This window comes from Mus caroli, unplaced genomic scaffold (genome assembly GCF_978045245.1).
Source record: "Mus caroli unplaced genomic scaffold, Mus_caroli_1 scaffold_9, whole genome shotgun sequence".
NCBI lineage: Eukaryota > Metazoa > Chordata > Mammalia > Rodentia > Muridae > Mus > Mus caroli.
In genome coordinates this window covers 42679018-42704012 of record NW_028227264.1, presented here as the reverse complement: position 1 = coordinate 42704012, position 24995 = coordinate 42679018, and the positions used below count along the sequence as shown (strand labels likewise).

Below are 24995 nucleotides of genomic sequence, written 5' to 3'. Positions count from 1 at the left end.
GCGCACTCGCTGGCAGGCCAGATGGCTTCCAGTCTGATCCCTGACACCCAGGGTAGAAGCAAAGAACCTAGTCCCCCAAGTTGTCTTCTGACCTCCATACTCATACCAAGAAATGTGGGCAATCACTTCTACACTAAAATGAATTCAAACATAATACAAATTTAAAGTATGCTGCAATTAATGCCTTTAAATTCAAATTGTATTAACATTAAAAAAGCAAAACAAACAAACAAACAAACCCCTAATGTAAAGAACAGCTCTCCAACATACCCCTCCCCCAACCAAACAAAAATAACCAAAATGGAAAAGAAGGAACTATTTGTCACCCTGTGGTACAACTCCCTGACAGTGTCTTCAAAACATCATGGCAACCCTCAGCATCCTGGGAACCAAGGAGAACAGGGCTAGCGCTGGTGGACAGGGTCACTACAGCTGCTGCTAGTATTTCTGTTCTACTCCAAGTGCCTTTCACTGCTCTAAGGGCTGGGACGGCCTGGCTCCACATGAAAGCAGAACCTTTAAAGAAATATTCAGCCTTCCTTCAGAGGCTGAAGGGTAGGTAGGCAGGGAGAGAGCAACAGCAGACATGGAAACACTACAGTCAAAAGAGAACTCGCAAATTAAAAACCTGATAAGCATGCTACCAGCTACCAACTTCAAACACAACCAAACAAAGCTTGCCCTTATCCCTGTCACAGTTCAGCTTAACTCTGGGGAAAGACCATTGCCTTAGGGCCCCAGAATCTAAAAATTGCCTCTCTTGCTTTCCTTTCCCTATCTTAAAACAAACCAACCAACCAACCAACCAACCAACCAAACAAACAAACCCCCCCACTTGTATGATTTAGTTAATGCACGTGTATCCGAGTCTAAATGGGTGTGTGCAGGAGTAGAGTGTCCAGCGGTCAGATGAGGGTGTTGGATCTCTGGACCTGGAGTTACAGGCTATTGTGAGCTCCCCAACATGGGTGCTGGGATGCAACCTGGGACTAGCACACGCTTAAAGGCTGAGCCACCTCTCCATCCCTCTAGCCAGCTTTGTTGCATCTATGCAGACATTATTTTATGCAGCTATAATCACAGCATTAATACAAAGAATGGCTTCAGAATGCTGGTCAGAAGCATCTACAGACAGAGAGCAAAGCTGCACACAGAGCACAGAAGGCTGCACCTCTAATCTTTGGGAAGACTTAAGAACCAGTGTCTAGATGGATGAACCCAAGGTCCCCAGAATGATTTCTTAGAATATCTGAAGACGTTTCCAGTGTGGTTCTCTTAATATTCTTATTATATATTTCTTTGAGCTATTTTACTATTCTCAGAATTCCCTCCTACTTAGAACTGAGTCACACACCGAAAGCGTGGTGAGAGTAAAAGTCCCCTCTGTGTGCAGGTTCTCAAGCCAGCCAGCCCTTCTGAGAGAGTAAAGCCTAACCAGTCACCGCTCAGCCTCAGCACAGGTCCTGACGCAGCACAAACACCAGCTCCCATCCACTGACTGTGTCCCAGCCACTGCTGCACATGTGCCTGACAAGGCAGATGACCAATCCCGTTAGAGCACTGTGTCCTGGTGTAAGCCAGAGAACATGAGAGGCACTCTAACTGCATCAAACGTGCCTTGTCGTGCCATCGTGTGCTGGGAAGGCAAGTTCTGCGTCTCCAGCCTGCAAGCTGGGGTCATTCTGAACTCTTGCATGAATGTGTTCTAATCTTAGACACCTAAGTTGGGCCTACCTGTGCCTACCTCTCTTCAGAACAACTTAAGGTGTGAGCTAAGGCCTGGCATGGTAGCCTTGTTTGAAATCTGAGCACATGGGAGGCACAGTCCTTAGGACAGCTCTTATACTACCTGAAAACATTCCAGTGTATGGTTCTCTTAACACTCTTACTCTATAGACTACGTAAGATCCCATCTCAGAACAAAGGAGAAGAAAGCAAAGACAGACAAGACGACGATGTGAAACAGTTGTCACAGCACGCATCGATCCAACACTTCATCAGTATTTCTCCTTTGCTTTGTTTTCCGACTTCTTTCTAAAAGTAACTAAACAGAGGATTCTTGGGATGGGGCCAGTATACAGCCATATGTACAACAAGAATAAATGCACACAATGATATAAATCAGGCATAAAGGAGAAAGGCCAATCGTGCAGACAGGTGCTACTGACAGACACACTATGAGTTCAAACCCTTGAATCCCCACCCTGGGAATGGATGGCCAACTTCATTTCTCTGAGATTTCATTTTATAGGAAGTGAAGGTTGCATATAGGGTCCTACCTAGTTCACACTCTGATCCACCACCACAGCACGAGGAAGGTTAATGGAGGAGAAACAAACAGGCTGGCTGGTCCTCTGCTGCCCTTCTCACTGAACATCAGTGACGTGCGTTCTCAGACATGCTGCACACGTCAAGAGAAGACGTCACACCCTGTCTTCACATTTCTGAGGAGGCTGGGTTGGTAATGCACTGAAGGCTGACAGATGACTGAGACATATTCCAAGTCCTATCTGGTGCCCGGAACCCAAGGCCACCTAGGTCTCCATGAGTTGAGTGTCACGGGCTGCAAACCTCTGCTCTATAAAGTCCTAGCAGACCTCCCAGTTCTAATCAGGATCCCATTCTTTCACACCACAACAGCAAAGTCTTCCCTTCAGACGTCAGCCATCAACATTTACTAGCTTAGACTCTAGCTAAATGCGCCTCCAGTTCCTCATCTTAGAGAGTGAATAAAGTCTCATCTCTAGGGCTCCTTGAAGAATAAAAGAAGAATTAAAGAAGCGAGCCCAGGGGTTGGGGAGATGGTTCAGTGATAAAGAGTTCAATTCCCAGCAACCATAGGTGGCTCACAAACCATCTGCAATGTGATCTGATGCCCTTGTCTGATGTGTCTGAAGACAGCTACAGTGTACTCACATACAATAAATAAATAAATAAATAAATAAATAAATAAATCCAAAAAGAAGAAGAAGGAGAAGCAGCAGCAGCAGCAGCAGCAGCAGCAGCAGCAGCAGCAGCAGCAGCAGCAGCAGCAGCACAAAGACCAGTTGAAGCTGCAAGAGGGTTTGGACATAGGAGGTATTCAATGAAGTTAGTTCATTTCTCCACCCTTCCTAGGGTATGAAAATATTATAGAGAAAATGAAAATGAGCTCTGAGCTAGAGTTCAGGCGGTAGAGAGGTTGCTAAGTGTGCACAATGCCTTAGGTGTGATCTCTAGCACTACCCAAGTTGGCTGTAGCAGCACACAATCCCGGCAATACAGCGGGTAGAAACAAAAGAACCAGAGTTCAAGGTCACACAGCAAATTCCAGGCCAGGCAGGGCTACATAAGACCGTGAGGGTGGGGGGAGTCAGTGGGAGAGCAGGTTGAGAAAGGGGGTCAGAGAAGGGGAGGACTATGCTCTCAAGAATGGTAAGAAGTTAATTCTTTGGTACTAGATATCCACCAAGATCTATAAAACAATATGGACTTAATTATGTGATTGGCAGCCAAGAGGTTATAAGAACTTAGCCTCTAATTATTCGGTGGCATTGTTCAAAAAAAAGGGGAGGGCCAACAAAACCCCAGACTCAGTAATATACAAATTATATGACATTCAAAATAATGTCATATAATAAATAAATAATAATAAAAAGACATAAAATATATTCAACATAAAAATCCAGTGAGGGGCTGGTGAGATGGCTCAGTGGGTAAGAGCACCCGACTGCTCTTCCGAAGGTCCAGAGTTCAAATCCCAGCAACCACATGGTGGCTCACAACCATCCGCAACGAGATCTGGCGCCCTCTTCTGGAGTGTCTGAAGACAGCTACAGTGTACTTACATATAATAAATAAATCTTAAAAAAAAAAAAATAAAAATCCAGTGAAATACCTCACCTTACAGTCAAGGGAGCCCTGACTTATTACGATAATATTGTTTAAAAGACTTCAAGATTCATTTTACAAAGATTAAAAAAAAACCAACAACAACAACAAAAGCAAACCAACACCAGGGAAGTGGTGGTACCCTTTAAACCCAGTAGTCAGATGGGTGAGTTCAAGGCCAGCTTGGTCTACAGTGCTACACAGAGAAAGCCTATCTCAAAAAAAAAAAAAAAAAAAAAAAAAAAAAACACACCAAACACCGCCCCCCCCCCAGCAGCAAGAAACCCAAACCAAACAAAAACTGACAAACAATAAACAAAACAAAACAAATCTTCCTTCAATCCAAACAACAAAACCCACTTAAACAGAAACAATGTTGCTCTTATAAAGACTTTTCTACTCTTCAGCCTGCTTCCTGAGAGCTCACCCCATGATCACTGGCCTGCTGGGGACAGAGTGCTCAGGTCCAGGCAGACAGCAACACGAAGCATACTAGGGTCTTTAGAACAGGCTGCCTCAGTTTCTCGGGACATCTTGCAGTTTCTTTCTGATTGACAGACACAATTGGAATTTTAGTTTACAAAGGAAGCTAAAGGAAAGGATGAAAAGGAACATAGCCTTTAATGAGAAGTTTCAATTGAATTAATCTCTTTTGAGGTTCACACCTCTAAATATGGAGGAACAGAAAGCTCAGATCAAGTGAACTGACACCCAATTTAACTACTGCAGCTTCAGGGTTATTTTATGATTCAAGAACAAATTTTGTTAAAAATAATTTAATAATTGTAAGAAAGTTTTAAGACCAATAAATAAAGAGACAAGCTTTTTGATTACCACTAACTAGTCTGAACAATTTTTCTCTAATCTGACAAATTCCTCAGATATGTTCATGAGTAAAATGCAGCCTGAAGCCACTGCCACGAGACAGCCCAGGCTGAAATCTGAAGCGCCATACATCATGCTCTGACTCGGTGGGCCGCGGTGGCAACAGTCAGGGAGGTCAGGTCGGGGGTTAAAGCAAGCCAGGATATGGCCAAAGGAATACATCAAACACTGATTTTAAAAGGGCAATTAATCTTACGCAGAAATGCTTCCTGGGGAATGAGATCTTCATCTTAAGAGCGCACTCCACACTGCAGCAGTGAAAACGAGCATTCCTGAGCACTGGGCTTTCATCCGTGATCACAAACAGAAGGAACGCTGTTTATCAGAGAGCTACAAGCCTTTCACGGCACTCCATTAACATCTTCCGGGTCTATGCTCACTCAGTGCCAGCTATAAGGAGCCACTCACAGTCCACGGATCCATTTTCCATGTACAAACTACCTAGCATATATAATATTTTATTTCTAAAATACTTTCAGAGCCTTGGCTCTTTAGATGGTATCATCAACTTCTCAGCACGTGCATTCGCTTGACTTTTGCTTATAGCCATTATATGAGAAAGACATAAACCAAAAATTTAAAATTAAAACCATATAATTAGCCATAATAGAAAATGTAGATAGTGACTGTTAGATGATTTAAACAAACTGATCAAGAGCCTCATGACCATCAAGTTTAAAAAGGTGAAAGTTAAACATGGCCTTGTTCACCTAAAAAAAATGGATAAAATTATAAAAAACTGGAGGGTTCAAAATATTTTCCTTAAAAACGTTATTGCTGTTTGTGCACTGTATGTGCATACGTGCATGCGCCACGGCACATGCGGAGCAGGCAGAGGGTAGCTGTAGAATGACTTCTCTTTCCACTTTGGGTTCTGAACTCACATCACCAGGCATCTTTACCTGCTGAGCCTTTTCCTCGCCCAAGATACTACTGTTGTGACTGCATAAAGGGACCAAGTAACTTTGAGCTTATTGTTGGCAGATAGTACATGTGACTGGCAGAGCAGCTGCACCATGTGACAAGGCTGAGGAGCACAGAACACGTAACTGTGCACATGCGACTTCATTTTCTAGTGCCGGCAACAGAGTAAGGGTTGCACAAGCCTATGCTTTCCACTTTTGGAAAATCCAGGTTAACTGATTTAGCTTCTTGAGATTAAGATAAAAAAAAAAATGATGGAGAGGAAATCAGAGGCATCTTTTGTTGGATCCAGTATCACATCACCTCCATTAGTAGAGAAAGAAAATAATCATTTTCGTTCTTTGATTTTAGAAAAGACATTATATACCAATGGATGTAGATCTGAAGAGAGTCTGTATCAGCAAGACTAGTCAGAAGTGCCTGTGCGCTGGACAAAGCATGAGGACGGACAGAGAGGAGAGCACTCAAGACTCATTTATGTTTACAGTGCGGGTGCGGGATAAATTTAGTAAACTATAATTACCAAGTTTAGGCTGAACCTTAACAAGGATTATAGTAGATCTTTGCTCACAGAGGGCCAGCATTTACATTGCTTTTAGACTTCCCACTGTAGACAGTGTTTCTTCCATAAAATATAAATGCAATCAAGAATAAAAAACAACAAAAACCAGGCTGGGAAGAAACTACAAAGGAGGGCTCCCACTACAGGGGTGACCCAGTGCTGTGTGGATCACTACAGTAGTCCTCTTGAATGGCAAACGCTCAGTTAGTACCAACAGAATCTACAACCTACTTCTGGGCCTCTATGCTTCAGCAAGTTATATGATGACAATCTAGCCTGCTCCAGGGCATGAAGTGATGGTGGCGCTGTGGCCAACCTTGCTTCTCTTTCCTCCTGGGACTACACTTCTGGCATATCTAATTCCATCTAGAAACTAGTTTCTAAAACAGTCAATCCATGGCATGGAAGTCTTGCCATAAGTGAAGGTATAATTGGCTTTTCTAAGTTTCCCATAAAATTTTGTTTGTAAAAATATATTAGCAAACCTATACAAAAGAAATACCAGGCTAACTGAAAACCTTAGAAAAATATAAGACTCTAAAGTCTCACATGGGAAATGTTGTCTGACTTTCTTCAGAATGCAACAGGAAACTAACTTATTTCATAAACTCAGACACCTAGGTCCGTTAAATTTTTAATGACTGTCCAATTCAAATGGCAGGAAGGCACAGATAGACATTAGTTCAGTCTGTGGTGAGAAAGGGACTAGAGTTATAAAGCCATCACCTCATCCTTCCACACTATCTGAGGGGGTGGGGCTGCAGTTCTGACGTGTGCTCACACATTCCCATGCTTGCTCCTGTGGGAGCAATGGCCCAGCAACCATGTGACTGCTAACTGCAGTGACAGCTCATGCTCTCAGACAGCCATAGGGATCTTTAATCCTGTCCACCACCTGAGGATACTTCCGGGGTTTGTGTTCCCACCCCAGCTGCTGTGTCTGAAATCAACACTCCATATGGAGAATCACTGTACAGACACCATGTAGAGTATGGAAAAATATGAATTCACTAAAGTTCTATTTTGTGAACTTCTATGGTTTTCTCATAAAGCCTATTAAAAATAAGATAACTGCCAGGCATGGCGGCACACACCTTCAACCCCAGCATTTGCAAGGAAGGCAGAGGCAGCTGAATGAGTTCCAAACTAGCTTGGTCTACACAGCAAGTTACAGAGGGTCAATAAATAGTAAAACTGTGACACACACACACACACACACACACACACACACACACACACACACACAGAGGAACTGCACAAAGAAAATCATTTTGAAGTTAGATCATCTAAGTTGGACATGCCAAGTCCCTAGCTTCAATTTCACTGTGTTCCACAGTGCCTTTACACCATTTCTGAGCTTACAACAATTTCAGGCATATCTGAAGGCAGAAGTCTCTCAAACAGCGTGGCAGGAGCCTTTAGGCTCCATGGCACACACAGGCAGCTGGTAAGGGCTTTACAGTGGCATGTGAGGTGTGGCTTGAGCCCTTTCCTTCCCAACTGTCTGCCTTTGGTTCGTCTTACATTAAGACTCCATCTTTACTCTTCCCTCACTATGCACAACACATCCTCAGTGTGGGTCACCCCACAGCTGTACAACTTCCTGCCCATTCCGCCTGGCCAAAGCTTTCTACAGAGCACACAATGTATCTTTCATATCTGAGAGCGACAAGACAAGATATACAGCCCTGAGAGAGTGAATGACTGAGATAAAATTAAGTCATCACATGGAACCCAGAAGTCAACAGTTGTAAAGGACCCTAGGGCGTTACGGAGTAAGGAGTGAAGTGGCCATCAGAGGAACTGGACAGGGCAGAGCGCTTGCTCAGCTATCCACCTCTCAGGAGAGCTGGAGGACACTAGGACTAACCTGCCATGGACCAAGTCTTTCTTCACACCTTCTGTTTATGTAATACTGAATATAAAACCATGAGAAAATAGTTCAACACAAATAATTAATCAATGAAACCTTGAAGGAAATTCTAAAACCAAGAATGAAGGTTTGTCAGTCTAGACAGGAAACCATTGCAGAAAGCCCTTAAAAATTGTGATAGGGATGCTGAAGTGTGCCTCTTCACAGCTGACAGCTTCTGGCACGTGGGGGAGGGGCTATCTTTAAGCAGCTGGCCACTAAGAGGTTGACCATGCGCCCCTGAGTGGATGGGCAACCCAAACTGGACTGCACATATTTTTCTCTTCTATCTTGGGGGAGGGAACAAGAGTGGTGGTGGACCTGAAAGGACTGAGAAGTAAGTGTGATAAACATGCATTGTGTAAAATTCCCAAATAAAAATACAATGTTGAAAAATAAAAAGATTGCAGGCTTGTTACACTATCTTACACTATGTAGCTTACTAGATTTTTATAATTATCTTGGAACATTGGGAAATAAAATATGACCCAGCAAAATTTACAGGCATTTTATATTCTTCTAAATAAAAATTAAGCATATGGTCTTTGACTTTTTAAATATTAACATTTAGTTTATTTCTCGCCTTCCATCATGTGGCTCCCAGGGATTGGACTCGGGTTGGAGGCTGACAGCAGGTGCCCAGCCAGCCAGAAGCACATGGCTGGGCCTGCTTCCTGACACTGCCACGTAGTATACTGAGAGAGGAAGGTGTGTAACTGCGGGCCTAGAACAGAAAGGCAGGTCTCAGAGTCATTTTAACTCCACTGAAACCACAGGCACCACGTACCTGTGCTCACCTTTGGTTTCTTTCTTCCATGTTGGCTAATTCCCCTAACTACTTACAGATCAGAAGGACTAGAACAAAGCAGCTCACTGCAGTACTCCCATGACCCCAGCTTCGCTGCCGTAATATAGCACATTCCACTGTCACCATGACGTAAGACATATTCCTCCACGTTCCGTTCACTTCTCACAGGGAGAAGCAGGACATGGTGCCACACGGGCTCTTTGAGTACTTTCTCTTTTTATAATGTGATGACAGCTAGTTCTTATCCGTGCACACCCAAGTTTCAAGTCTTTCACTTTCAGCTTGAGTGCAGGTATGTCAAAATGCTACACACTGACAGTGTACAGGTATCCTAATCTGCACAGAGTAGCTCTTCACTCAGAGACTGCAAGTTTCTGATTACTCTCCACAGATTTTAAATGATTTTTTTTTCTAAAAATAAATACAAAATGAAAAGAGGCAAAGATAAAAGTTTTCCAAAGAAAAAGACAGAATTGAGGACGTGCCCAATTTCATGGTATGAAACTTAACACTGCATACTGGGACTATCTATGTACTACTGTCAATGAAACATGGGTGCTCCCATAAACCAACGCACTTGGCTGGCTGCTTTGGGGAGAAGCCTGCTATTCACTCACAACACCTGAGACAGTCTGAAGCTCAGACGGCTGCACGTTAAAGGGTTTTTGTTATTCTTTCTTTATTTTATTATATGGGTGCTATGTCTTCATGTTATGTCTGTGCATTTGATCTCCAGAGCCCATAGTAGGAGATCCTGAAAGTTGTCCTCTGACCTGTCCTCTTGGCGCACTCAAGGGCTGTCTGTCTCTGTGTCTGGCTCCCCCCCCCCCCCCCCCGCCCTCTGTGTGTGTGTATAAATGAGAGAGAGAGACAGAGAGAGACAGAGAGAGACAGAGACAGAGACCAGATCAGAAGGCAAAGCTTGTGAAGGCTGCAGCTCTTAATCTCATCCCCCAACTGAATACCCAGGAGATATTGGAATGTCTAGGGATGCAAAGCCTGGGCTAACTGAACCCAAAGGCCACAGCTCTGTACAGATGCAAAGGTGTTTCTGACTCCCCCCAGCCCTCACTTGAAACCTTCCTCAGCAACTCCTAACAGCCAGAAACTGGCCAGCAGGAAATAGATGAGCTCATACAGCAAGTCAGTGAAAGAAATCAAAATTCCAAACCCTACTGCTCGGGTTAAAAGGAACTATTAAAGTTACTTTTACTAAACAAAGCACAAGTGTACCTACCCTGCAGCAAACACAGGCCACTCACTACAGACTTTGGAGACTGGGTTTAATGTGATGGTCTCACACTCAGTAATCAAGGATCCCACAGGGCCATTTAAAGAAATACACCTAAATGACTTATTTCTGGAAACAGATTATGGCTAAGCATGTTAGCACATGTCTGTAGGCCAGCACCTGGGAAGCAGAGACAGGAGGATGGCTGTGGTCTGTACAGTGAGTTGTAGACCACCTGCGAGGAAAGAGGGCGGTTACAGAGAACATGGGCAGGGCCTCACCACAGTTCAAATGAGGAAATCAGTTTCTGTTCCACAACCTGGGATGCAGGGAAGACACTCGGAGGCCTGTCATCCTCTAACTAGTGTGGGAACAGTATTCAAAAACCAACGAAGGTTCTCAATTTCCAAAACCTGAGGCGACAGGAGTTAGATGCATGGGGAAATGCCACTGGGCCTCCAAACGGGACCCAAGGCAGAGAGACTGCTCTGAGCTCCTTCACACCAACTTTATTTTATAAGCACACAAATATATTATCTACTTACTAGAAGACATTATAAAAAAAGCCCTAAACACAACCCATTAAAAACTGAATACAATTCCATCAGAATTAAAACTATTTAACCATCAGAATTCTACCTCACACCAGTCAGAATGGCTAAGATAAAAAATTCAGGTGACAGCAGATGCTGGCGAGGATGTGGAGAAAAGGAAACACTCCTCCATTGCTGGTGGGATTGCAAGCTTGTACAACCACTCTGGAAGTCAGTCTGGAGGTTCCTCAGAAAACTGGACATAGTACTACTGGAGGATCCAGCAATACCTCTCCTGGGCATATATCCAGAAGAAGTTCCAACTGGTAAGAAGGACACATGCTCCACTATGTTCATAGCAGCCTTATTTATAATAGCCAGAAGCTGGAAAGAACCCAGATGTCCCACAACAGAGGAATGGATACAGAAAATGTGGTAAATTTACATAATGAAGTACTACTCAGCTATTAAAAACAATGGATTTATGAAATTCTTGGGCAAATGGATGTATCTGGAGGGTATCATCCTGAGTGAGGTAACCCAATCCTAAAAGAAGTCACTTGATATGCACTCACTGATAAGTGAATATTAGCCCAGAAACATAGAACACCCAAGATACAATTTGTAAAACACAAGAAAATCAAGAAGAGGGAAGACCAATGGGTGGATACTTCATTCCTCCTTAGAATAGGGAACAAAATACCCATGAAAAGAGTTATAGAGACAAAGTTTGGAGCTAAGACGAAAGGATGGACTATCCAGAGACTACCCTACCCAGGGATCCATCCCATAATCAGCCACCAAACCCAGACACTATTGCATATGCCATAAAGATTTTGCTGAAGGGACCCTGTTATAGCTATCTCGTATGAGGCTATGCCAGTGCCTAGCAAATACAGAAGTGGATGCTCACAGTCATCTATAGGATGGAGCACAGGGCCCCCAATGGAGGAGCTAGAGAAAGTACCCAAGGACCTGAAGGGGTCTGCAACCCTATAGGTGGAACAACAATATGAACTAATCAGTACCCCCAGAGCTCGTGTCTCTAGCTGCATATGTAGCAGAAGATGGCCTAGTCGGCCATCACTGGAAAGAGAGGCCCCTTGGTCTTGCAAACTTTATATGCCTCAGTACAGGGGAATGCCAGGGCCAAGAAGCGGGAGTAGGTGGGTAGGGGAGGAAGGCAGAGGGAGGGTATAGGGAACTTTCGGGATAGCATTTGAAATGTATATAAAGAAAATATCTAATAAAAAGACAGACCATAGATTTTTGGGGGAAAAACCCTCCCAAGTTCTTCCAGAATATAAAATATTTCTCAAAACAGAGTATTGGGAAAATAATAAAATGGGGGCCACTTCGTTCAAGGCACCTGGGAGAGAAAATCAGGGCCTGTGATCAGAAGCTGCAGCTCTGCAGCCGACAGCCGTCGCTTACTCAGCACACCAGATAGCCTGTCTTCCTTACACAAATAAACACAGCAGACAGAGTTATCAGTAGGGAAACTTAAATGAGGGAAACGGAGAGCCATCACTGTGAGATGCCGACACTATAAAACATGTCACCGGTGTGAAGAAACCGAAGCCTTCCTGAGTCCCGTGGGGGGATGGCAGGGAAGAGACGGTGAGCAGGCCAGCACACTGTCTGCTGGTCCCAGTCACCCCACCTCTGGGAATTTACCCTGGAAATGAAAAGATGTTCCAGGAAAGATCCATGCCAATGTTCACAGCTGAATTAATCAGAAAGGTAAAAAGTTGTAAAGACTTCTCGGTGACATTCCACCTAAGCAGGAGTATTCCTCAACGAAAAGAAGCCACTGAGACAAACAACACAACCCACTGTGCTGGGTTACACGCCTACTTAGCATAGCATTCGATTTATAGGAAGTGAATTTTAAAAGGCAAATCATAGAGACAGACAGTCAAGCAATGGCTGCTTACAGCTAACAGCTCCAAGTGTGCAGAAGGGAACACTCTGAGGGGACAAAAATGTTCTCTTCCAAATTCTGACCTGAGCTTTGTAGAGTTTACGTTAAAAAGCTGCTGAGATATCAAATATATTGAATGGCAGGAAGCCTTTAATGAAAGCTAACATTATAAAAGAGTGAGGTGGGACTGTGACCAAGGCCAAACAAAAACTTAGTGTTACCTCAAATTAGTTATCATAAATAATACCGCTTGAGCTAAGCCTTACACAAGGACTTCAGGAATTCCAATGGTTAGTGAACACTTACCATGAGACGCTCTGATACTTAGTCTAGGCGCTAAGGTGAGGCAAGTGACCCTCTGAAACCAGTAAGTCTTGTCTGTCTTCAGTAACTCTGCTGGGTTCATGCTGTGCTTTTGTCACCCTTTCTGATTTAGTCCTGTCTCCATGCCTACACTGGCTCTAATTCTATTTCTCAGGAAAACCACTTCCTTAGATAAGGAACTACTGAAGTATTGCTTTCATGTTTAATAATTCCTTACCTCCTCCCTCCTAGGTCTAAGTGAGAAAGCCTGCTTGGTGTGTAAATGAACATGCTGTACATGGCTGACGATTCCTCTTACAAAAGTAATCAGTAATGTTGTAATAGACCACGAGGCTGAAACTGCAAACTACTGAGTTAATGGGCAATGGCTGGGTGCGAAAAGCAGCAGGACACCTGCATTTATGTCCATATGCATGTGTGTATGCATGTACACATTTATAGCAGCTCTCGTGTGGAAATCTGAAATGCCCACACTGACTTTAGCACTGAGGCAACAGCACATGTGGAAAACTCCACAGCTGACCGCACGTGACAGCGCACATAAAAATGTAAGCACACTAAAAATACCATGGAAATCACCTTTAGGCTGTGCGTATAGGTAGGTGGATATGTGTGCACAAATTTGACATTTAAGCTTGCATTCTATCCCCAAAATAATTCATTACATGTATGCAAATATTTCAACTTCTGAAAGAAATTTGGAACACTCTGAGTGCCAAGCATCTCAAATACATGTTTATGTGAACTGATTTTCAAGTATACAAATTCATGAGAATAGAACTTACAAAGCCCCAGAGCACAGGAAGTATATTTTATTTTGTCAGACAGAAGTGACTTCGGGTTTTGTGACAATTGCTATAAAACAAAAGATTTTACCTTAAAAGGTAAGGACAATTCTTCCTAAAATGTGCCAATATAGAATACTCACTTAACCTCAGAAATCAAAGGTTTCACAGAGAAAACGGCAGCGATGTGTCACAGCTGCTAAGTGCCTTACCTTCAGGGGCGACGGCGGAAGGACAGACTTCTCTGAGGAGATCTCCAAGTGTGTGCAGCTGTCCATCTGCGGCCACAGGCCGGAACAGCTTCTGAATGAAAGGCCGCTCAGTCGTGGTCTATAGGGAAAATAAAAACCCAAGCAAGTCAGTCTGTTGCTGTTGCTGCTGACTACAGACCCATAGATCACAAACATGATCTGACATTAGTGTCTTCTGCTGTGGGGTAACCATGAATGCAGATAATAACAGTAAGGATCAGTGGTGTGAGATCACTGGGCAAAGGCTAGCATAAATGCTAGTCAATCAAACTCATGCAAGTATGGAATCTCAGACACTTTAAGTGATACAACACAACCACCAAATACAGAAGCAGTCCTCAGCTCCAGGTTTTCCAAGGGGCTAAAGATATGACTCAGGGGTTAAGAGTACTGGCTGCTCTTGTAAAGAACTGAGGTTTGAATCACAGTACCGAAAGGGTGGCTCACAACCATCTGTCTCTCTTGTTCCAGGGAATTCCAGGGGAATTACCATCTTTTCTGGCATCCAAGAGAACCAGGTATGTCTGTGCCATATACACATACACACGGGTAAAACATTCACACACATTTTTTAAAAAACGTTTTTCAATCTTTAAAAAGAAGGTTTTGAAATGAGTCTTTTGTAAGAGAGTTAAGTAGGGCAACAGACATTTGATAACAATGAATTCATATCAAGAATCCAAGGTTTGACAGAGGTAAGGATTTCAGTACTAGGTATGGGATATCTCCCTGCAAGTTATTAGCCCCACAGACTACCCAAACAACACAAGGTCCTGCCATTGCTCTTGGTTGCCCACCATAACTAGACAGTAAGGCTATAATGCTAAAGACACCGCACATTCTAGTTGTAGGACATAGAGAAATCAATTTGGAACTGACCTGAAAATTCTTCCCTGCTGGCTAGCTTTCCTAGTGCTGGAAGGCGCTACACAGGCCACTGGGGGAGAAAAATCATCAACAGCATTACCCAGTGGTGGTCCCTGCAGCAATACTGACCTGTCACACAAGATATGCCCAAGAGGTTGAATACTGGCATTGACTTTTATGGGAGTCTTTCTGATTAAACCCAAGGCTTGCTCTGTAAACCTGGTCAATATTCCCTGGCTGGGGAGGCCACCAGCCCTAGTGGAGAACACACTATGGTTGTTGTGCTAAACAGCCACATTGTTGAACTTGTTTCTACATGCTTATATTTACACCTATGGATAAATGCTGCTCTAAACTGTGGTCAGAGAAGGTTCTTGCAGTAGGCAGTGATACAGAGACACATAACTGGTCCAAGCCCTGAGAGTAAGTTACTGATGTCCATCCCTAAATAGGTAGTCTATTATCAACCCTCTTAGTCCCAAGGCTCACAACTCACAGAAGTATGTATTTTGCGGGTGGTGGAGGGCAGAAAGAATTTCATGATCAGACAATGCAGGAGTGTGGTGAAATGATGTCCTCTGGATGTGACATGGACAGTGTACTCAGGAATGCACAGCAGCTATGGTTACCTGGACAAGTCCAAACCAGTCAACTTTACAGCATAGATAGGGGAGGGAGCGCTCAGTGATTTCTACCCAGAGCTGAGGAGTTATTGACAGTTGCTGGTTGTTCAAAGAGACTCATTATTCTTCGAGTGTGTGGTTGATGGGAGGTTGTCCTTGCATCAGTGGATAGCCCCACACCTATGTGCATACAGGCAGCATTAATTGAACTGAGAGAGTTACTGAAGGAGAAAGAGGAGGAGGAGGAGGAGAAGAATGAGAAAGAGGAGAAGGAGAAAGAGGAAGGAGGAAGAGGAAGGAGGAAGAGGAGGAGGCGGAAGAGGAGGACAACAACAACAACAACAACAAAGAAGCCATGGAAGGAAATGGAAATACTGGGATTTGGTTTAAGTATGATCAAGGTAGCTGCATTCATATGAAATTGTTCAAGTATAAATAAAAATAGTTTTAAAAAACAAGCCCCCAAAAGAACCCTGATTAACTATTGAACTAAACAGAAAATTTCTCAAAAGAGTCTACTGTTAGAGTGGCAGGTTCACAGGGCAGCAAAGCATCAGGACAGTTACCAGTCACCAGATAGACTTTTTACTCCTCAACAACAAGGCCTCAGGATAGTCATCACGACAGACTTGACTCCTCAGAGGCACACTCCTCTGCTCACTTTAAGACTATTTTCCTTTCATGAGTGACCAGAGTACAGAAGCTCTGCCATCCAGTAGCTCTGGCTGGCCTGGCACTTCCACCCCACCCCCACTCCGCTCCTTAGTGTTGGGATTGCAGCTGGGGTGCAACACTGGCTCAACACCCCCATTTCTTCTGTGTGTTGTTGGAAGGCTGCCAAGCACAAATTAAGAAATGAAAACTATTTCTTTTCACCTCAATTGTTAGTCCATTTTATGAGATTAAGTTTTAATTTTAAGCCTCCTGGTATAAGAAGTCACAAAATGTCTAAGAACAAAATTATGTCTAACCTAAGACTATGACTTCAAATGTCCTTTGGGGATATTATGCTTTTAATCAGAGGAAGTTCTTAGGCTTCTTGAAACAGCTAACATTTTTGAAAGAACTAACAGAAACTAAAACATGAGTAATAACCATGTAACTATGAGCAATTTAAGGGATATACAATAAATGCTAAAAACTGGATGTGAACAACACAGCTGAGAATTTATAGCAATAATAAAAACAAATTGTGCAAAACAATAGCTCAGCAACACTTATCAGAAATAATTTGGTTTTCTTCACTAACTGGTCCACAGTTAAAATTTATTGTTATCTTTTTATTTATAAAGCCTATAGTTTAGTATACACATTAAAAAAAAAAAACCCAACCTATCATGTCTAGATAACTGATCAACTACACAAAGATAATAAAGTTAGGAAAGCCTCAGAAGAAAAGAAATGAAAAGGGACTAGGGCAATCACTTAACATCGCCACCACCCACTTAGGACTGTCGGTCTTCCAGGTCACCAAGAGGCTTTTAAGACCTTTAGTAAGGGAAGTGACCTGATGAAAGACACCTTTTCTCTCTCCACACTAATGGAGAGCAGCATGGGAGACGAAGTGAAGGTGTATCAGGCTTGGGTGGGATGGCAGGGATGTGGACAGCAGCACTGCCAGAGTGAACTCTACAGGATCCTGTTGTCACTCATACCTAATTAGCAGCAGAAAGGTGAGGTAGCTGAGTTACAAAACTTACTTAAAAACAACAGGCAAAACAGGAAAAGCCAAATAGTGATGGTTACATGTTAAAAGGAAATTCTAATTCCAGTATTGAAAAACACATGCCCTGTTACTTCTCAGTATTGCTCCTGTTTTCACTATCCCAGAACAGTAACAATAAATCTTTCCACAGTAACACACCTTAACACAACACCATAAAATGGTGACCAAGACAGTTCTCCAAAGGGAAGTGCTGCTTGTATCCATCACAGAGAAAATGCAAAAGAAAAAGGCTACCAAACACAGCCAAGGCCATCAGCCAATACTGCATCAGTGCCAACAGGACAACTCCAGTTCACTGCAGCCAATTTCCTAGACTCACCTGGTAATTTAGAGATTAGAAAACACATAAACAGTGTAAGAGACACTCTCACAAACTATGATCAAGTCTGCGTCTCAGGCATCTATTCTTGATTTTTAAGGTATTGTTAAAGAGTATAGACTCTGATGTGATAAAGAACTAGCTGGTGGTTATCATTCTTATAGAATTATGGTCACAATGACCCAACTTCTCCAAAAGTAACTACATTACAAACACACATGGCTGTGTACAGATAAGGGCAAAACACTCTACCCTGCAGAGAAGCTCAAGCAGGAAGAAAGACAATTCAAAATAGCTTTAGGAAGTCCCTGAAACTGACCAGATTCACTAGGCCTCTCCTGCCACTGTAAAGAATAAAAACTAAGAGTCCCATTCCTTAAAGGGAAGCTGAGCTACAAAGACAATCAGACAAGGTGAGGGGCAAAGATGACTGAGACCAGACCAGCTGCCTGGAAGGGGTTTAGACCAACTGAAGAACTTGGAAAGGACACTCTGCAATCAGTTGAGCTGCCTGCAGGCTGTACAGTGTGTCCCAGGTTCCTAGCTTTTGTGACCTCCCATTCATGCTGGGAAGGCATTGGTGATGTAGCTGTCTTTGAGCCATTTCTGCTCCAGTGAGTAGCCCCTTAGCCACACTTCTGTAAGTATCCCCAATAAACCTACTGGTTCATAAACTTGGACTTTGGTGGTGTCTATACTTCACTCTGCTATAAATCCCTATCTGGAGTGAATATACCTGTGTGTTGTGTCTTCCCAGGAAAAATTCTGTCGTAAAACAAGAATGCTCAGGACAACAAAACTTAGACACAGCTTTAATTCAAAGGAAAGAAAGAACAGTGTTTTAGAGAGACTTCTACTTAAGACTTTGCTTAGGCATAACCTAATGATGACAGGGACTGACTTACTAAAGGCTGGGCAGAATTTCCTAGCAGTAGTCCCCTGAAGTTGTAACATCACCCAGACATTAGAATAACTATGTTTTAAATTAAAAATCCTCAAAAATAATAAAACTCAATTCTGCACAAATGATACTTTCCCAAATTAAAAACCTCGACAATTGCTAGGTCACCAGATCTCCTTGCTAGCAATGAGTTTTTTCCTATGCCAATGAAAGACTCTATAGTAAACCATAGCTACTTCCATTCCATTCATAATGGTAGGGACATCACAATGATTGGCATAAGGAGAACTGCAGAGGGCAGTGATGTTTCCTCTTTTTAAAAAATAGCTTAAGAGAGTGTTTGTAACAAAAGTGTGAGTGAAGAACAGGGAGAAATGTTCAAGTAGGAGCCTGGCTCACCTACGATCCCGAGTGTCCTGTACCAGGACTGCTCAGTAAAGACTTGTCCTGTACTTTGGAGGGCATCCTCATGCCAACTCATGGATCGATGGATAGCACACACGCAAGTGACTGTAATACCGTAGTACACGAGAGCAGAACCGCAAACTGGGTGCGGTGAGGAAATACCAGAAAGCCGAACACAAAGCTTCACCCAGGGCTTGGGTCATACACAACTCAGTGATAAAAGCACTTGCCTACCACGAGCAGGGCTGGGCCACTAGATGCCAGCAAATCAAACCCACAAACTCACCAACAAGAACAAAAATAGAGAGAAAAAAAAAAACCCCACCAAAAACAAACAAACAAAAAAAACCCCAAACCCTAACAAGTTACATAAGGTAACGTTCTAAGAGTGAGAGACACCCTAGCAGGTATAGAGTGAAAGCAGTTAATTGCACAGCACATTCAAAAGACGATGAAAACCAAGGAGAAATCCAGATGGCCTCAAGCTTCCAACTCATAACAGAGCTTGATTTATTCTTTAATGAAGAAAGAGATAATCACATTTCAGCATTCATGGGAACCTGGAGTAACAGCACTTGTTAGAAATTAGTGGATAAGAAACCCCAGCTAAGGGCCAGTGTGCAGAGCACAGCAGAACAGACAAGTGTGACTGGAATCCCAACTCCTAACACAAAGCACTGCCTCTAAGGGAAATCCAACACTGGAGTCCTCTCCTCAGTCTGATAAGCTGGGAAATGCTACCTATCATTAATTATTATGACATGATAGTAAGATAGATCATTCCTAAAATGCAGACTGAACAATGCAGTATGTGGTAACAAAGGCTAACTCTTTTCACTCCTAACTTTTAAAGCACTATTAAATAAAAGGGAACAGTAGTTGTTACAGAAACAATTACAGAGAGAATCAAAAGTAATTAACAGTCTCCTTCAATTTCCTTTGATACTTTATTAATTCAAATAAGTGCTCATGGCACAAAGTCAAAGAAAGCGCGTTACACAGGCGCACTGTCAGACTTTACCAACAGTAACCTGATGAAGGCTTCAAACTGTCACAGCAGATAAATTCATGCATGTCAAATTGTGCATCACATGCCTTTCAGAACCAGGTTCATATTTAAATTAGCTTAAGAATACACACAATTACAAGATGTATTCAATAAAAATAACAGAGAGGTTTAAACACTGCTGAGGACTTTACAGTCAAGTCTCTGGGGGAGGTGAGCGGGCCCCAAGCCTTTCATGCCTTATGGAGGGAAATGTGAGTGGGCTGGCTAAAATACTCTGCAGGCCCCTCTCAATAGTCCCGACAACATCAAGAAATAATAATTAGATTTGAAGCTGTCATTATTACAGCCAGGAACACTTAATCTCCAAAGCAGCAGAGTCTTAATTGAGACTCTGATTAAATGACACACATACATCCAAATACATCCTCACATCTGGCTTAAAGTGTGTTTTGTCTCATTGAAATTATTACACTTGTAATTCTGTCTAGACAATGCCAAATACAGTTTGCCACATAATAGTTAAAGCAAATGTAGTTAACAGTTTGTGTACTCCTCACATCCTTTCACTATAATATACGTGGTGCAGAGTAGCATGGTGGACTACGGAAGACAGGAATCTATGATGCTGAGCCTTCTGATAGAACACATGGGCTGCTTGAAAATACTTGCTTTACTGTTTGTGTGTATGTGCAGTGTATTTGTGTGTACACATAGGCTAGGGGCTGTCATCTTGTTCTTTTCTTTTTTTTAATAACTTCACTTTATGTTTTACATTTTAAAGTTTTATTCATTTAATTTTATGTCTTTTGCCTGTATGCATGACTGTGTACCATGTACATGTCTGGTTCCCATGGAGGCCAGAAAAGGACACTTGATCCCCTGAGACTCGAGTTACAGATGGTTGTTAGCTGCCATGTGGATGCTGGAAACAAACTCAGGCCCTCTGGAAGAGCAGCCAGTGCTCTTAACCACTGAGTCATCTCTCCAGCCTCACCTTACTGTTTGAGACAGGGTCTTTCACTGACAGAGTCAGTCCCTGTTTCAGCTGGCCAAGCTGGTCAGTGACGTCAGAGGGCTCAGTGGGTTTAGAGCAGCACACAGTCACATGAGGCTTATGTGAGTGCTAGGGGTCTGAGCTCAGGCTCTCACATTAATGGATCAAGTACTGGGCCAGCTCCCTAGCCCCAGTTTAATTTTTCATATGAAAAATTTAGTAGCATGACTATAGAAAAAGACTCAAGTAAAGACAGTATTGTTAATAATTCTAGAAATAGTTATCTTAATACACTAAAGATCTCTCTCCAAAAAAATTATACTAAGAGAATCATAAAGTTTCATTCTAGTTAATAACTTAACATGTTTGCTAATTGTCTTGAAAGCCACACTAAAAAGTTAGATGAATACAAGAATCCTGTAACTAATTAAGTTATTTTCTTTTGAAAAGTCAAAGGGTAGTTTTGCATGAACTTTTTATCTTTACAGACATTACTGTAAAATAAATTAGAAGCATTTCCAATTTGTACAAATACAGCAGTAAGAGGAAACGTCTGAGTGAAAGCAGCCACGCTGATCTCAGAAGTAGGGCTGTTCTGAAGGCCAGTCAAATATCTTCCCCAGGAGACAAGCTGACTCTAAGCCCAGCCAAGAACCCGTGACTGCACAGATGCAGAACAGCTTCCACGCCCACCCCTCATACACGCTCCACCAGTTTTACAGTGAGTGCTGAAGCTTACTATATGGGTATATTATTATTTTTTGATGATGTATATAATTTTTCAGTGTAGCCCAATGAAGTATCAATAGACTATATGAAAATTCTTGTCCAAATTTTTGAAGCAGCAAACAAAAGTGGTAATTCATAGATCTGACTGCTGATATAATCTACAGGCCAGCAAGTTTAAAAATAAAGCACTTGACTATTTTGAAACACGCGAAAAGTCATGAAGTAAAAGCACAAAACTCTTAGAAGAAAACCAAGGGAGACGCCTGCAGCCTTGGACTAACAAGGTTAGGTCAGGCTTTCTCAGCGATGACAACGTAAAAACAGCAACAACAAAGATTAAACCAAAGACTGAAGAGTCTGCGCTTCAAATGTTACCATCAAGAAAATAAAAAGAAAAATCCACAGAATAAGAGGATATATTTGCAAATCATACGTCTGATAAGACTAGTACCTAGCATATACAAAGAATTCTCAAAACAATAGAGAGACAATCTCATTTAAAAATGATCAAAGGGGCTGGCAAGCTGGCTCAGCAGGTTAAGGTATTTGCTGTACAATCCTAATGACCTGAGTTCCATCCCCAGAACTCATATAAGGGAAAGGAGAGACGAGACTCCACAAAGTTGACGGGGTTGGTCTTGTGCACTGTGTATTCAGATACTGACCTCTGAGGCCAGAGATCTGGTTCCAGTCCAGCTGCTGGCACTGTCATGGGAATTGAACCATCTCCTGGATCAGTATCGCTCACATAAAGAAGGCTCCCCAATGATCTTATTGTTTAATAAAGAGCCGATCAGCCTATGACTGAACTTCTGGTCCCAGGGAGAGGGTCCGAAAGGAGTAGGAGGAGGAAGAAAGGAGATGACCATGAGGCAGAGGGTCCAGGAAGCGCTGTGATGAGCAGACCACCAAGGCATTTGCCATGAGGACACACATGGAGCAGAACTCAGACTGAAGGTAAAGACCATGTGGCTGGGAAGTAGACAGCTTAGAGGGTTAGAATTCCTGAGTAGCTGAGCAGTCACAGTGCTCAACACTTGTGAATAAACATAATCGGTCTTTGTGTCAATTATTTGGGAGCTACAATGGGAACACACAAGGCTATATCATGCTTGAATCACTGACAGTTTTCCTCTAACTTCCACATGTGCACTGTGTGATGTGTTGACATATACATAATCACACACATATATATCATGACCATGTATAATACGCTGGACTAAAAAGGGTAAAACTGAGCAAGCACTGGCAAGGATGCTGGCAGCCTCATTCACAGTGGGCAGGAATATGGTGAAGATGCTTTGGAAAATACACTAACAATACTTTGAAACACTAAACAACACTAAACAAACAATCGGCATATAGCCTGTCAACTGTACTCTTTAAATACCCACAGAAGAGAAATGAACATAAGCAATCACCATGAAAATCAGCATTAATACTCGCTACAGCATACAGTCAGAACAGCCCTAGACAGAGACAATCCAAATGCTTATCAACTGGCAGTAGCTGTACACTGGACCATACAAAGACCCTCCCCTGAAAATTACTCTAGTTGAGCAATCATGATCTACAAGTAGGAGCCTGGGACATATGCAAGTGAAGATACAAAGCACTGTGTATTGTAACACCCTAGTTTCTTACAATATCCAAAACAGGCAAAAAGCACAAAGACAGAAACTGAGCTAGTGGCCGCAGTAAGTAGGGGTGAGTGAGTGCTCCTGAGATTTGGTACAGTGATGATTGCATGACTCTGTCACCGTCTAAATGAGAGACATGCATGCTACTAGACTGACAACTCAATAAAACTACTACACACTCAGGTGTAGTTAGGAGAAGAAAGAGCCAGACACTGCTGCCTGCCACACACAAAAGCTTTTGTTTGAGCTTTCTTTTTAATTCTTACTCATACAACGTGACAGGAGTGATGTGTCCTCTTGGGGAAGTCTCAAGCTTTGTGAGTAACTATGAGTTCCTTCAAACAATTATATATATTTTTAAAAAAAGGTCAATAGCACCCAAACAAGGGTTAGAGAACTATTCTTATCCTTATCAGTTCAGAGCATTTCACACTTCCCCCAACAGAACAAGCAGCATAGCAATTCTCAGAATGGGAGAAAACCTTGCCTGATTGCCAAAACTCATTTAATTTTTTATGACCTGATAATTAAAACGCAGCTGGAAAGATTTTAAAGCACAAGATGTTAGCTTAAAGATGAATGCTTACTAAATGCATGCTGTTAACAGGGTCACTGTGAGTACATGTGCACCACAGGTGCCAGGTCCCCTGGAGCTACAATGAAAGGTGCTTATGAGCTGCTCCAATGGGTGCTGGGAGCCTAACTCAGGTCCTGTCTACATGAGCTCTTAATCCCTGAGCCACCTCTCTATCCCCAGAGTCACCTTCCATCCATGTGATCTGTGCATTTATTCATGATCTTGAGTGTCTTCTGTGGTCAACTGAAGTACTTTTATAAATCTAGTCACCATGAATGGGTTTTATGATATGACCTTGAACAAGTAAGGAATTCCTGCCCCCCCCCACCTCTGGGGTACTTCCAGGTAGGTGCACAGAATGGGGTTTACCTCTGCTCCAGCTGTCCTAACTCCTAATGACGCTGCCACTGTTGGGTGTGACACATCGGCAAGCCGATCAAGGCTGATACACAAAAGCCCACTGTGCAGGGAGTACCTGTCCTTCTGTCGCAGAGACCTAGCCAATCTCTTCCACTGCCTCTTCATGCAAACTCTCAACTCAGCATTCAAGGGTTGGTACAACATGTCTTCCTGGGCTCCATGGAAGCCTGGAAACTGGAGTCTTCTCCCAGTGCTTTGTCACCTGGAACTGCATGTAGGCCAAATTGGGCAAATCTGGCACTGAGCATCAATTCAGAGGCCTGAGCAATTGCTTGGTGATCAGCAAGTCAGACAGCTTTTGTAAATTGTAGGACAGCTTCAATGTATCCATCTAGGGCATCAGTGTCTACTATGACACCACTCAGGGCATGCTCCCAGACCTAAGAATACAGAGACCACACTGTGGTGAGCTGGTCATGGAGGGGGTGACTGCTGAAGTTGGAGCTGTGTCTTACCCCTGTGACAAGGCGCAGGGACACATAGTGCTGCAGAGTGGAGGGAAAGTGTGGAGATAGCCTGGACTGCTGTAGAAAGATCTTCAAAGATGAACATAGAAAGGTGTGGAACGTGGAATGGTCCAGCATTCTCTGTGGCAGAGGCGAGGCTTCCTCCTGGCCATCTACAACAAACTACATGCAGCAGGTCATAAGAGGCCACCCAGGGAGTCCTGAAACTGCTCCTGGTAATTGCCAATCACCCCTCCAGGAAGGGGTGGAGAGAGAAAGGCTTATCCGTTTCCTTTAGTTTTTTTTTTTTTTTTTGTCTTTTTTTTTTTT

General features: G+C 42.9%; 1 protein-coding gene across 1 annotated transcript in view; it reads right to left on the bottom strand.

Moving 5' to 3' along the window:
• Positions 1 to 24995, bottom strand: part of Atg5 (autophagy related 5) — a 94417-nt gene that overhangs the window by 2049 nt on the left and 67373 nt on the right. Inside the window, exon 7 of the mRNA XM_021174066.2 lies at positions 13971 to 14088. Coding sequence (XP_021029725.1) covers positions 13971 to 14088 — 118 coding nt within the window. The remainder of the gene's footprint in view (positions 1 to 13970; positions 14089 to 24995) is intronic.